The sequence below is a fragment of the Carya illinoinensis genome, chromosome 1, assembly GCF_018687715.1.
Source record: "Carya illinoinensis cultivar Pawnee chromosome 1, C.illinoinensisPawnee_v1, whole genome shotgun sequence".
NCBI classification, from domain to species: Eukaryota; Viridiplantae; Streptophyta; class Magnoliopsida; order Fagales; family Juglandaceae; genus Carya; species Carya illinoinensis.
The window spans coordinates 21,832,435-21,845,474 of record NC_056752.1 but is presented as its reverse complement, the minus strand read 5'-3'; the positions used below and the strand labels follow the sequence as shown (position 1 = coordinate 21,845,474).

The 13,040-nt window shown below is 40.0% G+C and overlaps 1 protein-coding gene across 1 annotated transcript; it reads left to right on the top strand.

Annotated features, from left to right (window-relative positions):
- Window positions 1-4,410: 4,410 nt before the first annotated feature.
- Window positions 4,411-8,782, top strand: LOC122313424 (beta-glucosidase 11-like). The gene is made up of 12 exons (XM_043128408.1): window positions 4,411-4,618; window positions 4,747-4,810; window positions 5,318-5,373; window positions 5,620-5,695; window positions 5,802-5,873; window positions 6,024-6,111; window positions 6,226-6,597; window positions 6,834-7,054; window positions 7,253-7,281; window positions 7,366-7,453; window positions 8,120-8,210; window positions 8,313-8,782. The coding sequence occupies exons 1-12, from the start codon at window positions 4,490-4,492 to the stop codon at window positions 8,545-8,547; spliced, it is 1,521 nt and encodes a 506-aa protein (XP_042984342.1). The 5' UTR covers window positions 4,411-4,489; the 3' UTR covers window positions 8,548-8,782.
- The last annotated feature ends 4,258 nt before the right edge of the window (window positions 8,783-13,040 follow it).

Below are 13,040 nucleotides of genomic sequence, written 5' to 3'. Positions count from 1 at the left end.
AACAATTAAACGCCGAAATCTCAATAATTTACCGGCATAAATATTAAGCGCCGGCAAAAATATATATATTTATCGGCACATAAACAACCGGCGAGCATATAAACACCGACAATGTTGTGTTTCTCCGTAGTGATCACCCCCGATTCATAAATTGCACGGTAATAATAAAGATAAACGAATCATCACCTATTCACGAATTACAAAGTGATGATCATCTCCTTGGGATTCACAAATTGCACCCAAGTAGCCCAAGTGGCAAGCACTGAAAGAGAACTCAATAACAAATAATCCGTCCTCTAGGAAATTTGCCAAAAGATGTAAAATGAAATCCTAAGGGTCCTATTTATAGACTAATCTAGTTGGAAACTGTGACGCCCCCAAATCCCCATGCATGGACATGGGGAAATCGAGACGTCCGGATGGTGACATCACGGGTCACCATCCTATCGACGAGTGCCAAGTGTGTGTATAAGCAACAAATGTGCACGAAGAAACATGCAGCGGATAGCAAAGTCATATAACTAAGTACTAGAATTTTTCTTAATTTAATACAAAGTTGTTCAAAACATACATAATAAAATATTACAAAATACAGATATAGCTTCAAAGCCAACTACAAAGCATAGACTTCAACTCAGTACTCCGGCAGAGCCGCATCCCCGGGCTCAGCCTCTTCCTCCTTCTCCTCGAACTCTGCATCAAAATCTACGGTACCAAAAATGGTGCCGCAGGTAAGTAAGATCCAAACACCACTAGATAAAAACATATTAACTCAAACAACATGCATGAAAGGAAAGCCAATGCACATGACCCGTAAAACCATATTTTTCCACGCACGCCAAAAACCCATTTGGCCAAAAAACATTACCATTAAAACCATTCCTCGCCATTATCCCAGATAATGGCCCAAAACAGAAACCACCATTTTCCCAGAAAATGGATCACATAGCCTCAAACCAAACCTCGCCATTTTCACAGAAAATGGCCCGAAACCAAAACCATAAAAATGATCCAATTATGCATGCACCAAGATCTCCCCTAGGGATCATCCGCACACTCTGGCTCTGTGCCACACCTCAGGTAACGACTACGCGTGTGACACCTAAACGAGCAATGTCCAGACTCGCGCCAAGCGTGTCCCTCGCCAGGCCATCCTCTAGTCCCAGCCACTCTAGGGACCACGGAGTCGACACGACAGCGTTACCGTATCGTGCGATCCGGTCGTCGCCCTGCCACAACCCAGGGGATGTCACTCAGTATTATCCACTCCCGAGTGACCAGAGGAGCTCCAGCGAGATAATAACCCATCCCGGCTTGGACTCGTGAGACACACGCACCCGAAAATCCATCTACGCCAACAAAACATGATTTTTCTCAAATAAAATAAAATGTGCATGGATGCAATATATAAATGCGACCTCAAGGCATAAAACAACCAACCAATCACAAACCAACAAACCAAGCAACTCCGTCCTCGATCCATCCGACCCCCGAACTCCTCGGAGTCAGTCCGGAATCAACCAACCAACCAACCAAATAACTTTATTGTAAGAGCATAATATATTTAAATCTAAAATTAGAGTTTGAAAAATACTTACAGCGCTAAACGGTAAATTTTGAAAGCCCGTGGCGTTGCAAATGGCGGAGAAAAAGCAATGTAACAGTATATTTTACATTGTGGCCGTGGGTAATAAATTACCCACTTTCGAACAGGGACAAAACAAGGCACGTAATTGATAGGGAATGGTCTTGAGATGTTTATGAAGTTAAAGGAAGTGAGTTTTGGCCGTGGGTGGTGGTGGAAACGGCGGTGGAAGGCCAAAAAGGGGCTGAATGGAGATGAATTCGTGGGAGCTGCTCCGGCAATGGATCGGGGCCGAAATTAGGTGGGTTAGGTCGGCAAGAGGTAGGAGAAGAAGCTGTGAAGAGGTGGTGGCCGGAGCTGGAACGACGGCACCGAAAAAGCTCAAAAATCGTGTGGCTTGGAGGAGCTCGTGGCGGCTAACGGTGGCTCGGATGGAGGTGAAACTTGGTGGGGATGTTCACCGGTGGAAGGGGAAGAAAACTAGGTGGGTGGTGTAGGCCACGCCACCGGCGAGCAGCTGTTCTGGGCTGAGAAAGCAATCGGCGACAGAGAGAGAAAGGAGGGTTGGTGCCGTGACTTCCAGCCGTGCGTGGCGGCTAACGGCTGGTCGGATGGCCCTGAAAATTGGTGGGGAGGATCTCTGGTGGGAGGGGAAGATTTTGGTGGGGGTGGTGCACAATACGGCGGCTGGACGGCGACGCACTGGGCTATCAAACAGGCGGCGACGGGAAGGAGAGAAAAGAGAGCTGCGCGGGGAGAGAGAGAAACCGGGGAAGAAAAGAAGAAGAAAAAGAAAGAAGGGAAAGAAAAGAAGAAAAAGAAAAAGGAAAAAGGAAAAAGAAAAAGAGAAAAGAGAAGAAATGAGGTCCAATTCTCACTCCAGAAACCAAAAACAGATTCGCCGAAAACGATTTTAAAAATCGTAAAACGACTAAAATAAATTAAACACCACATCAAATAAAATAAAACCAATTAAAATACAATAATTTAAAATAAATAAACCAATATATTAATTAATTTAAAAACAATCCTTCAGTGAAAATACACATAAAAGCGTGTCATCACAGAAACCCTAATAAGTTTCCTAAATAATGAAATAACTAAAAAAAACTAAATAAATAAATGATAGTGGCATGGGGCCTATGGGGCCCCACGGTAATGGCCCTTGGTGGCCTGATCTGACCCATGGCATAGGCCATGGGCAGGCTATACGTGTGGTTGGCATGGCCCAAGCGAGGGCTTGGGCTTTGGGCTGCCCACTGGTGCTACTTGACATGGTTGGCTTGGCCTAAGCAGGTGGCCTGGGTGTTGGCTTGCTATGGCGTGCCTACTGGTGTGTCATGGCCCAAGCATGGGCTAGGGCGTTAGTGCTGATGGGCATAGGTAAGTGCCATGCGCAGGGATGGCATGGCCTAGGCAGGGGCTTAGGCATTGCAGCTGTGGGGCACAAGCAGGGGCCATGCTTAGGGCTGGCATTCTTGATGAGGCATGCCTAATCAAGAATGCCAACACTAATCAGCTGTGGGGCACAGACAGGGGCCTAGGCAAGGGCCTTGGTGTGCTGGTGGGCACGACATGGTGCCGTGCACTAGTTCTGTATGGCCAAGGTAGGTGGCCTGGGCATTGGCACTGCAAAGCACGGGTTGGAGCCATGCGCTAGATGGCATGCCTAATGAGCTATGCCACTAGCCTCACTGCTGCTGCTGAATGTCAAGGGCATGTGATGGCTGGGGCCACAGCATGCCTGCTGGGTGCTACTACGTGCCAGGGGCATGTCATGGCTGGGGCCATGGTATGCCTGTTGGGCTGTACTGGGCAAGCCATGACATGTCTATAGGGCTGACATGAGTGTGCCATGGCATGCTAGCGATGTTGTCAAGTGTATGCCATGGCATGTCTGTGGGGCTATCATGCACATGCCATGGTAGGGATTATGGCATGTTGGTGGTGCTGTCAAGTGTGTGCCATGGCGGAGGGCATGCCTGCAGAGCTGTCAAGGGCGTGCCATGGCAAGGGCCTTGGCATGCCTGTGGGCGTGTTGATGGGCTGCTGTGCATGCTGATGGTGTTGGGCATGCTAATGGTGCTGAACATGCTCATGATGCTGGACATATTGATGGTGCTGGCCATGCTGATGGCTCATGGTGCTGTCAAGGCATGGCCCGTGGGCTTGTAAGGGCATGCCATTAGCAGTGTCATGGGGCTGTCAGGGCATGCCAACATCAGTGTCATGGGACTGTCATGGCATGCCAACAACAGTGTCATGGGATTATTAGGTCTAAGCCATGGCCTAGTCAAATGGAAACATGTGAACCACATTTCAATTGGCCATACCATTTCCGCAATCTTCTTAAGTTATGCACTAGACTCCTAGAAAAGTCCTCCAAAAGTAGGCTCGACCTCATAAGTGGCCTGATCTTGAATGTCCATGCATGTCTAGGACCTTGTCCTGAGGCATATTTTGTTGGGGTCTTGACACTGAGGCCATGCTCACATATGCATCACACATAAGAGAGAGAGATGCATTGTGCTAAAGGCTTTCACGTTGAACTCCAGCTTCAAGAAACATCTTACACATTTATTTAACTTGAGGCTTTTCACGTTGAAGTCCACTTAATTAGTATGGGATTAGCCTTTAAGTTCGGTTTTTGAGAGCGACCACTTCAGCCTCGATTGTGTTGTTTTTGACTCTTCTTGCAAGACTTTTGTGGGGACGATGTACGTCTTGTATTTATGGTTGGAGTTATCTTTTCTACAATGATGCTTTTTCAACCAATCGTATGCGTGTAGCTTATCCTTTTCCGGGTATAAAGTACAGACTAAGCGCAGCAACTCCTTGTCTGGCCATACATTAAGAGCATTCATTTGGGTCAATCTCTAAAGGGATAACGCAAGCTTTGGAAAAATGTCGAGTCTCTCTTTCTGTCTAGTTCTTTTACTAAACCTTGTTGCTTTAGCTCTAGGCGCTGATAAATACAGCAGAGATGACTTCCCACCCGAGTTTGTTTTTGGTTCTGGGACCTCAGCTTACCAGGTGAGGTTTTTATTTTATTTTTTATTTTTTAATGATAACAAAATTGATATTATTCATGACTGAAAGTATGGGATATTTTTTTTCATTGTTTTTTCTTTATACGTTGTAAAAAATATGCATTATGAAAGGTTGAAGGTGCAGCAAGCCAAGATGGAAGGACACCTTCCATATGGGATACCTTCGCCCATGCTGGTAAGCTTTTCTTTACCATTGGTACTTGCTTTTATGTTCTATAACATATTAATGAAACGAATATTTTTCTATTATAAATGAAGTAAATATAATTCAAATGAATATTCAAACCTCTTTTCCTTTTTTTTTTTTTTTTTCAATAAATGGAGATTATATGCGTGAAATATTACTACTGCTTGCTACCAACATAGTTTGCCTCTGGTTTTTATTTTCTCTTCTACTGGAAGACTGCATGCCAACCGATGTAATAAGAAACACAACCGAGATATAATTAAACTATTTTCCTGTAATTAGGTGTTAATCAGGATGGCTACATGTAGATACTTTTTGCACCATTTTATCTGATTCTTCTTCTGTGCATGGAGCTCTAGGCTCCTTAGAAATGGGAGAAAAATATATGTATACTGAAATCACAAATATAAGCTTAGCAGATAGACGTTTGCTGAAGTTTATCTATGTTTATATCTAATTTGTCTTGCGAGATTGATCTTCAACTTCAAATTTCAGGGAAAATGGCTGGAGCCAATGGTGACATAGCATGTGATCAGTATCACAGGTACAAGGTATAATAGCATATATGCAATGTGTTTCCTTTGACTAAAAGATTGAAAATGATTGAAAATGAATGATTGTAGTCTGCATGGGATGAACATCTCGTTATAAGGTGTAGGTGAATGAAAGTATTATAAAGGAGAGACATTTTTTATCAGAATCCATGACTAATTAATTCTATGTTCACTTTATTTGAAGCAACTGGTATTAGGATAATGATCCATATATGATTAGCTAGGTTGAATTGACTCTTTCAGGAGGATGTCCAACTCATGGTGGATATAGGCTTAGAGGCCTATAGATTTTCCATCTCATGGTCAAGACTTATTCCAAGTATTATCATCAATCTCTTCTGATCATCAATTAACAAAATGATGAAGTAAAATGGAGTTTTGCTGCACTTTCTCACACTTAGACTAATCATTTTCTCATAATTCAGACGGAAGAGGACCTGTCAATCCAAAGGGTTTACAGTATTACAACAATCTTATCAACGAACTAATCAGCAACGGTTACTCCCTTTTCCATCATAGTTGAAGATCCTTCAATTTTCTCAGCATTTCAGGAAAACTTTGAACAAAAAGCAAGAAAAAGTACTCCCAAAATGCTAATTTATCCATGCTTTTTTGCTGCTGATTTATGTTATTTTTTGCGAAAGTAGGAATCCAACCGCATATCACATTACACCACAGCGATTTTCCGCAGGCACTGGAAGACGAGTATGGAGGATGGGTCAGCAGAAAAATTGTGTACACTTCTCAATCTTGACTAGACCACATTTTGTATCTGTTTGTGTATACTACACACCACCAAGCATAGAACCCAGTAAGGAATGTGATTGAATCATCTCTCTCTGAATGCAGGAAAGACTTCACGGCATATGCAGATCTGTGTTTCAGGAAGTTTGGTGACAGGGTTTCTCATTGGACTACCCTGAATGAGGCCAACGTTTTCGTGCTTGGAGGCTATGATGGGGGTTATCTGCCACCTCAGCATTGTTCTTCTCCTTTCGGGTTTAACTGCACTAAAGGCAACTCCACAACTGAGCCATATTTGGCAACTCACCATATCTTGTTGGCGCATGCATCAGCTGCTAGATTGTACAAGGAAAAGTACCAGTACAAGCAGAAAGGATTTATAGGAATCAACCTCTACACTATTGGGGCTATTCCTCTAACAAATACAACTAAAGATGCAATTGCTACTCAAAGAGCCAATGACTTCCTGATTGGTTGGTAGGTTACATTCAAATGATTCACAAGTTACAGTGGTACTGTCTTTTGGCATCTATTATGTCATTTATAAATTGTAAGTTTTCATCTGACATGGTGCCAAAAGCAAGTATTCATCACACACTTTTGGAGTCATTTTGTTTTATAATGTAAAGACGAGTGATTTTCATTTTGCATTTTTACACCATATCTAAGCTGCATTGAGAATTCATTTATTCTTCATATGCATGGCATTGCAGGTATATGGATCCCTTAGTGTATGGCGAATATCCTCATGTAATGAAAAAGAATGTAGGATCAAGACTTCCATCCTTCACAGATTTTGAATCTAATCTGGTTAAAGGTTCATTTGATTTCCTAGGAGTAAATTACTACGCCACAGTTCAAGTCAAGGATAACTCTGAAAAACTTGAGATGGAGGTCAGAAACTTTGATGCAGATATGGCAATAGAATTTGCTGGTATGTCCATGCGTATATACTTAGCACAACAATGACCAATTTCACTGGTTATTAGATTACGTTTTACACTGTTTCAGCTCAATCAACCTTACTATTTAAACTCTGCTCTCTGCAGATTAAATATTTAAGACTATTCTTTACTTACCTAGCTTTAGAGATGAAAATGAAATTAGCTTAATACTTTTCCAATTGTGGCAGCTACTCAAGATGATCCATCTGAATTTGAGGTGAGATCTTATGCATAAATTATAAAGGCGATTTTATATTTATGGATATATCAAGTCTAACACTAACTAGCCCATTTGACTCAGTTTTCAATTACACCCTGGAATTTGCAAGGACTGTTGGAGTATTTCAAGCAAGTGTATGGGAATCCTCCTATTTACATTCATGAGAATGGTCTCTCTCTCTCTCTCTCTCTCTCTCTCTCTCTCTCTCTCTCTCTCTCTCTCACACACACACAACCATCTATGCACATCCACGTCCCCCCACTCATTGACACACACATGCATATAGAGCTTCTATGTATTTGTGGTCTTGCTTTAAGTAGTGAGAAATGATTCAGAGTGGTGCTAGGGGTCATCTCATTATTCTGGAATTTGTGAAATCTCCACTTGTCTCAAAAGTTTAAGCTGATGGGAAGAGGTAGATTTATTTATTTATTTTATATATTAACAGAATTATGCTATGACAGATAGTTATGCTATCACATTTTGGTGTTTCAAAATAAATTATCTGATGAAACAATCAACTGACGTTGATATGGGTTTCACCAATTAAACTATCCTTTCAAATATGAGTTCATTCTAAGCAGAAGTGATCAAACAAAAATCTGATATAGAGAGTTAAAGCGGTCAAACAACAGACATTAAAGTTGCTCAGAAAGTCCTTTGAATCATGCATATTTGTTGTTTTCATGCCATTTTATCTACCATAGGGATTATCTTTTGATTCTTTCCTGTTTTGGTATAAGACATGGTGGCTATGTTCAAAACCCAGTTTCTCATCATCCAATGTAATCATCTCTAATAGAGAAAACTCAGCTTGCTTGCAATCTTCTTGTAGGACAACGAACACCACGCAATTCATCATTGGAAGACTGGCATAGAGTGAAATACATGAAAGGATATATTGGGGGTTTGCTTGATGCACTTCGGTAAGTTCATTTTCTCATGACCTCATTAAAACAAATTTTTAGATGTAGTGGGAACTACCTTTTTTCTTAATTCCCTGATCACTGTCTACTGTCTTTTGCAAGGAATGGATCCAATGTGAGGGGTTATTTTGAATGGTCTTTCTTGGATTTACTCGAGCTGTTGGATGGCTATCAATCGAGCTTCGGTCTTTACTACATAGATCTGGATGACCCGGATATAAGAAGACAGCCAAAGCTCTCTGCTCATTGGTACTCACATTTCTTGAAGAGAAAAGGTTTTAACTCATATGGGTTTATAGAGCTTGAGAAGAATTTATCAGCACTTTCTTATACCTAATTCAACCAATAGATTTTTCCTTGTCTGTTGCACAATGGTGTGCCTTCTTTTCCCTTTTTGAAATAATAAGGTAAGCTTCATAGCTCCAGAACCAGCTGAAGAAAGCGCTTCATAGCCTTACTTCAATATTGTTTGTTGTTGTTTATTGTTTGCTCGAAAGTATTCATGTAATTAAACCAGTACGCTGCTTAATTTCCAACAATTTATTAGCAAAAATATAATCTAAGTTTCTTAATCTTGTTCAAATTCGTTTTTAAGCAACTCAGTATAGGTCTTCCAACCTTCTTCAGTGCCAAAACACATACACTTTAAGCTGTCCTCCTTTTCCTTTGGGTACTGTTTAATGAATCATGCTGTGCTGAAGGATCTTCCATTGAGTTTTAGGCACCACAAGAGTGAGAGAAGCTGAATCAAGAATTGGGATCAAGTAGAGATTAAAAAAGTAAATAAAATATTCACTATGGGTTCCAATATTTCAGCCCACCCAAGTCCACCAATGGGTTTTGCGATTTGATCAACACTTGCTGCCTTGAGAGGGTCTAAAAGGAAAACTAGCTCAAATGTGTACTGTTATTAGTCCCTTCATTGTTATGTTGAAATTAAGTGTATAAAAGTACTGCCATATAAATAAATTCATCATTTATTTGTCCTCAAGTCCTTAATTTAATTCATTGAATGTTTTAGTAAGTCTCCTCTCGTTTTCTCTCAAGCTTTGCTATGAGCGAATTGAGGTGGTGGTGAGTTTCTTGTTTCTTTCCTATTATCTCAGTGTTCATTCTTTGGAGGTTGGTGTGATACAGTCTACTCAATGGATAGTCTACATTCCATGTGGGGTAATCTCCACTTGAATGAAGAGGAAGAGGATGCTATTGTCATTGATGATAATGCATGTTCTGAGGTGCAACATAAAGGAGACCGCAGTTTGATTGGCAAAATATGGAGTGATAGACAAGTGGGAAAGAATGTGGTGGAATCTACACTTGCAAAGATTTGGCGCCTTAGTAAACCTGTAGTTTTGAGGGAGGTTGGTTGTAACACTTTTATTCTGATTTTTGCTACTCATGCTGATAAATACAGGGTTGAAGGTGGAAGGCCATGGTTTTTTGATGGCCAACTGTTTGCTATCAATTCTTTCGATGGATCCATACCAGTTTCAGAGTTGAAGTTTGATCGTGCATCCTTTTGGGTGCAATTTCATAATCTACCGTTGCTGGGGATGAATAAAGAATGTGGAAAAAAGTTGGTTAGTACAATCGGAGAAGTGGAGGAGGTAGAGGTTGATGAAGATGATGTGGGTTAGGGTAGGAGTATGAGAGTCAAAATTCTGTTAGATTTGAAGAAACCTCTTACTAGAGGAAGAACCATTGTCTTGCATGGAGTCAAAGTATGGAGTCCTATAAAGTATGAGAAAATTCCTCGTTTTTGCTTCACGTGTGGCAGAATTATACATGAGAATGTAAGGTGCCAATTAGAGAAAGATTCATCAACACAATTTGGACCCTGGCTACGTGCAGATCATCTTCGAAGAAGCGATGGGAAATAAAAAAGGAAAACTCAACTGACAAAAGTAGCAGTTCAGAAGCTGAAATGGAGCAGAATGTGGTGGCTGATGGTGGAGCAACTGATCATGGTGGTGCAATGAAGAAGACTTGTAACGTATGATCATCATCAATGCATAGTGATGATGGTATTAATGTTTACAGTTTGGGAGCAAATAATGACAATATGAATGGCAAAACTGTTACTGACTGTTATGAGGTGCAAGTTATAAATCAAGTTATAACAGAAGAAATTGATATGTTATCATCTGAAGGCAATCTTGGAGGGAAGGAAATACCTGTTTCTGAGGTATCATTTGGGCCTGCTATGGGCCTGCTGATTCACAAGCTGGGCTTAATGAGACTGATCTGGATCAAGAAGGCCTTGAGGTGGTGACAGAAAAGGAACAAAATGCAGCCCATCAACTTCCTTTACAGCAGCAAGGAAGGTATACCTGAAGTTCTTGGAAGAAGAAGGCAAGAGGAAACTCTATACATGCTGAACCATTGGAGAGGCCTACAAATAGAAAAAGATCAGGGGAAGATTTGTCTCTGGATCCATCACATCTCTTAGCATCTAAGAAAGGTAAGTTTAATACTTTTCTTACTGATCATGACTGTTGTATTAAGAAGGGTGGAACTTATAAAAGAGGTAACATTATCTTGGGATCGGCAGTGGCTGTTCAACAGCCCTTCCGGGAACAATGAGTTTCATAAGTTGGAATTCCCGTGGGCTTGGGAACCCACTGGGAGTTCAGGCCCTTTCTGACTTGGTCAGAAATGAAGTTCCTGAAATTTTGTTTATTCAAGAGACAAAACTAAATGCACGTGTTATGGAAAGGATGAAGTATAAGTTGGGGTTTCAAAGTTGCCTTGCTGTTAGCTATGAAGGTAAGAGTGGAGGGATTGCTCTTTTTTGGAAGAAGCAGTTCAAAGTGGAGATTCAGTCTTTTTCTAAGTTCCACATTCATGCAAAAGTAACTGAGGAGGAGGAGAATGTTGATCCATGGTGGTTAACTAGTTTTTATGGTAATCCAGATCTGAGTAAGAGACATGAGTCATGGAATTTATTGAGATCATTACAGGTTCCTAGTGAAAAAGGATGGTTGATCTTGGGAGATTTTAATGAGATTCTAAGTAATGCTGAAAAGAATGGAGGTAGAGACAAACCTGATAGACAAATGAAGGCATTTAGAGATGTTATTGATGAATGTCATTTACATGATTTGGGATTTAATGGTAACCCTTTCACTTGGTGTAACAGAAGAGAAATGGATCATTGTATTAGTGAAAGATTGGACAGGTTCTTATCAAATTTAAAGTGGCATTCTTATTATCCAATGGCTTATGTCACTCATGGGGTCATAGCTTATTTTGACCATGTGCCTATAATTTTGAAACTCACAACATGGATTGCTAATTACGCCCAAAGAATAACGCGGTAGTTGAAACACAGCTTTGGGGTGTCGATTCCACAGGGAGACAAATTAAAAGAATAGCAAGAGGAACAAAGAAACTAAAGAAAAAATATTAAATAAGTAATAGAGAACAAAGATTAATTTTAAATGTAAATTCAAGTGAAGCAAAGTGATTAACAGAAAAAGTACTCAAATTTGACAAACAGTAGAGCGTCGGGAATCCCTTGCACAATTCTGGTATTTTAATTATTCTTAATTCATTGGATAACTCAATTAGGAACTCAATTCCCGCAATTCCCAATCAGAAGGTATAGATTTATAAACCAGACTTAAATCAAATGTAACCCTTTGAAAAAACATTCACCACTTTTAAAAAACATGAATTACTACCTCTATTGATAAAATCCAATGACGACAATATACTCAGGAAGCGATATTGCAGCAAAAACTAAATCAATATAGATAAATAATTGATCCAAACATAATCAAAGAACTAATCCATTCAATAGAAAAAGCATGACTGAATCCATAAACACAATAAATTCTATGATTATTCGGAGAAGAAAACATCAACGATGAATTGAGAATGATAAAACAAAAGAGTTTTAGCAATTGAAAATCAAATACATGAATTAACAATAAATTAGAAATACCATCTAATGTGCAAGTTCATCCCTAACCTTACTTGAGAATTTAGTTACCCATAAATATAATTGACAACAAAAATCTCCAGAGAAAACTGAAGCGAACAGTGGCCATGGAAGTGATTTTCTCCTCTCTTCAGATCTACCTCTTGTGCCTCTTCCTCCTCCCCATTTCGTGCTAATGATATGCTTATATAGGGTAAGAAAGAAACCCTAATGTCCTCTTGATTTCCACATAAAAAAATCGCCTAAATTTTAGGACTTATCTTGGCAGCCATGTACAGCCTTTAGGAATTCGAATTTGGAAATACTTATTAGAGACAAAGTTATAGCCCTTTAAGATAGCTTTCCAATTCATCAAGAATTGTATCAATCCAATATATGAGTAAAAAGATACAGTCAAAAGACTAACATATGTCCAGACTGTCTCCTAGCGAATTTCGGACTTGGACTTCTTGTGGTTTCATTTTGTGATTTGTTTCTTTTTCTTTTCTTCCAAATTGCTCTCAAACCCCATGAATGTCCTCCTTTGAATTTGACTGGGCTTGACTTGCTCTTTTATAAACTCTGAAATTAGACATAAAAAAACTACTTAGGAGTATCCCAACGTAAATAGAAATTCAATTTAAGAATACACATTAATTCCTATGATTTCTATTCACATTTTAGCATTTTAGTCCAATAATAGGGTATATAGAGTGCACTTTCGCATTGAATCATCAATTGCACAGGTTCCAAGAAAGAAATTATTTAGATTTGAGGCAATGTGGGTTGATGTTGCTGACTGTAAACAGGTTATTCAAGAGGCTTGGAGGGGCATTGAAGGAAGGAAAGAATTGAGAACTATAATGAGGAAAATTGAACATTGTGGTGAGAAACTTATAGTGTGGAAT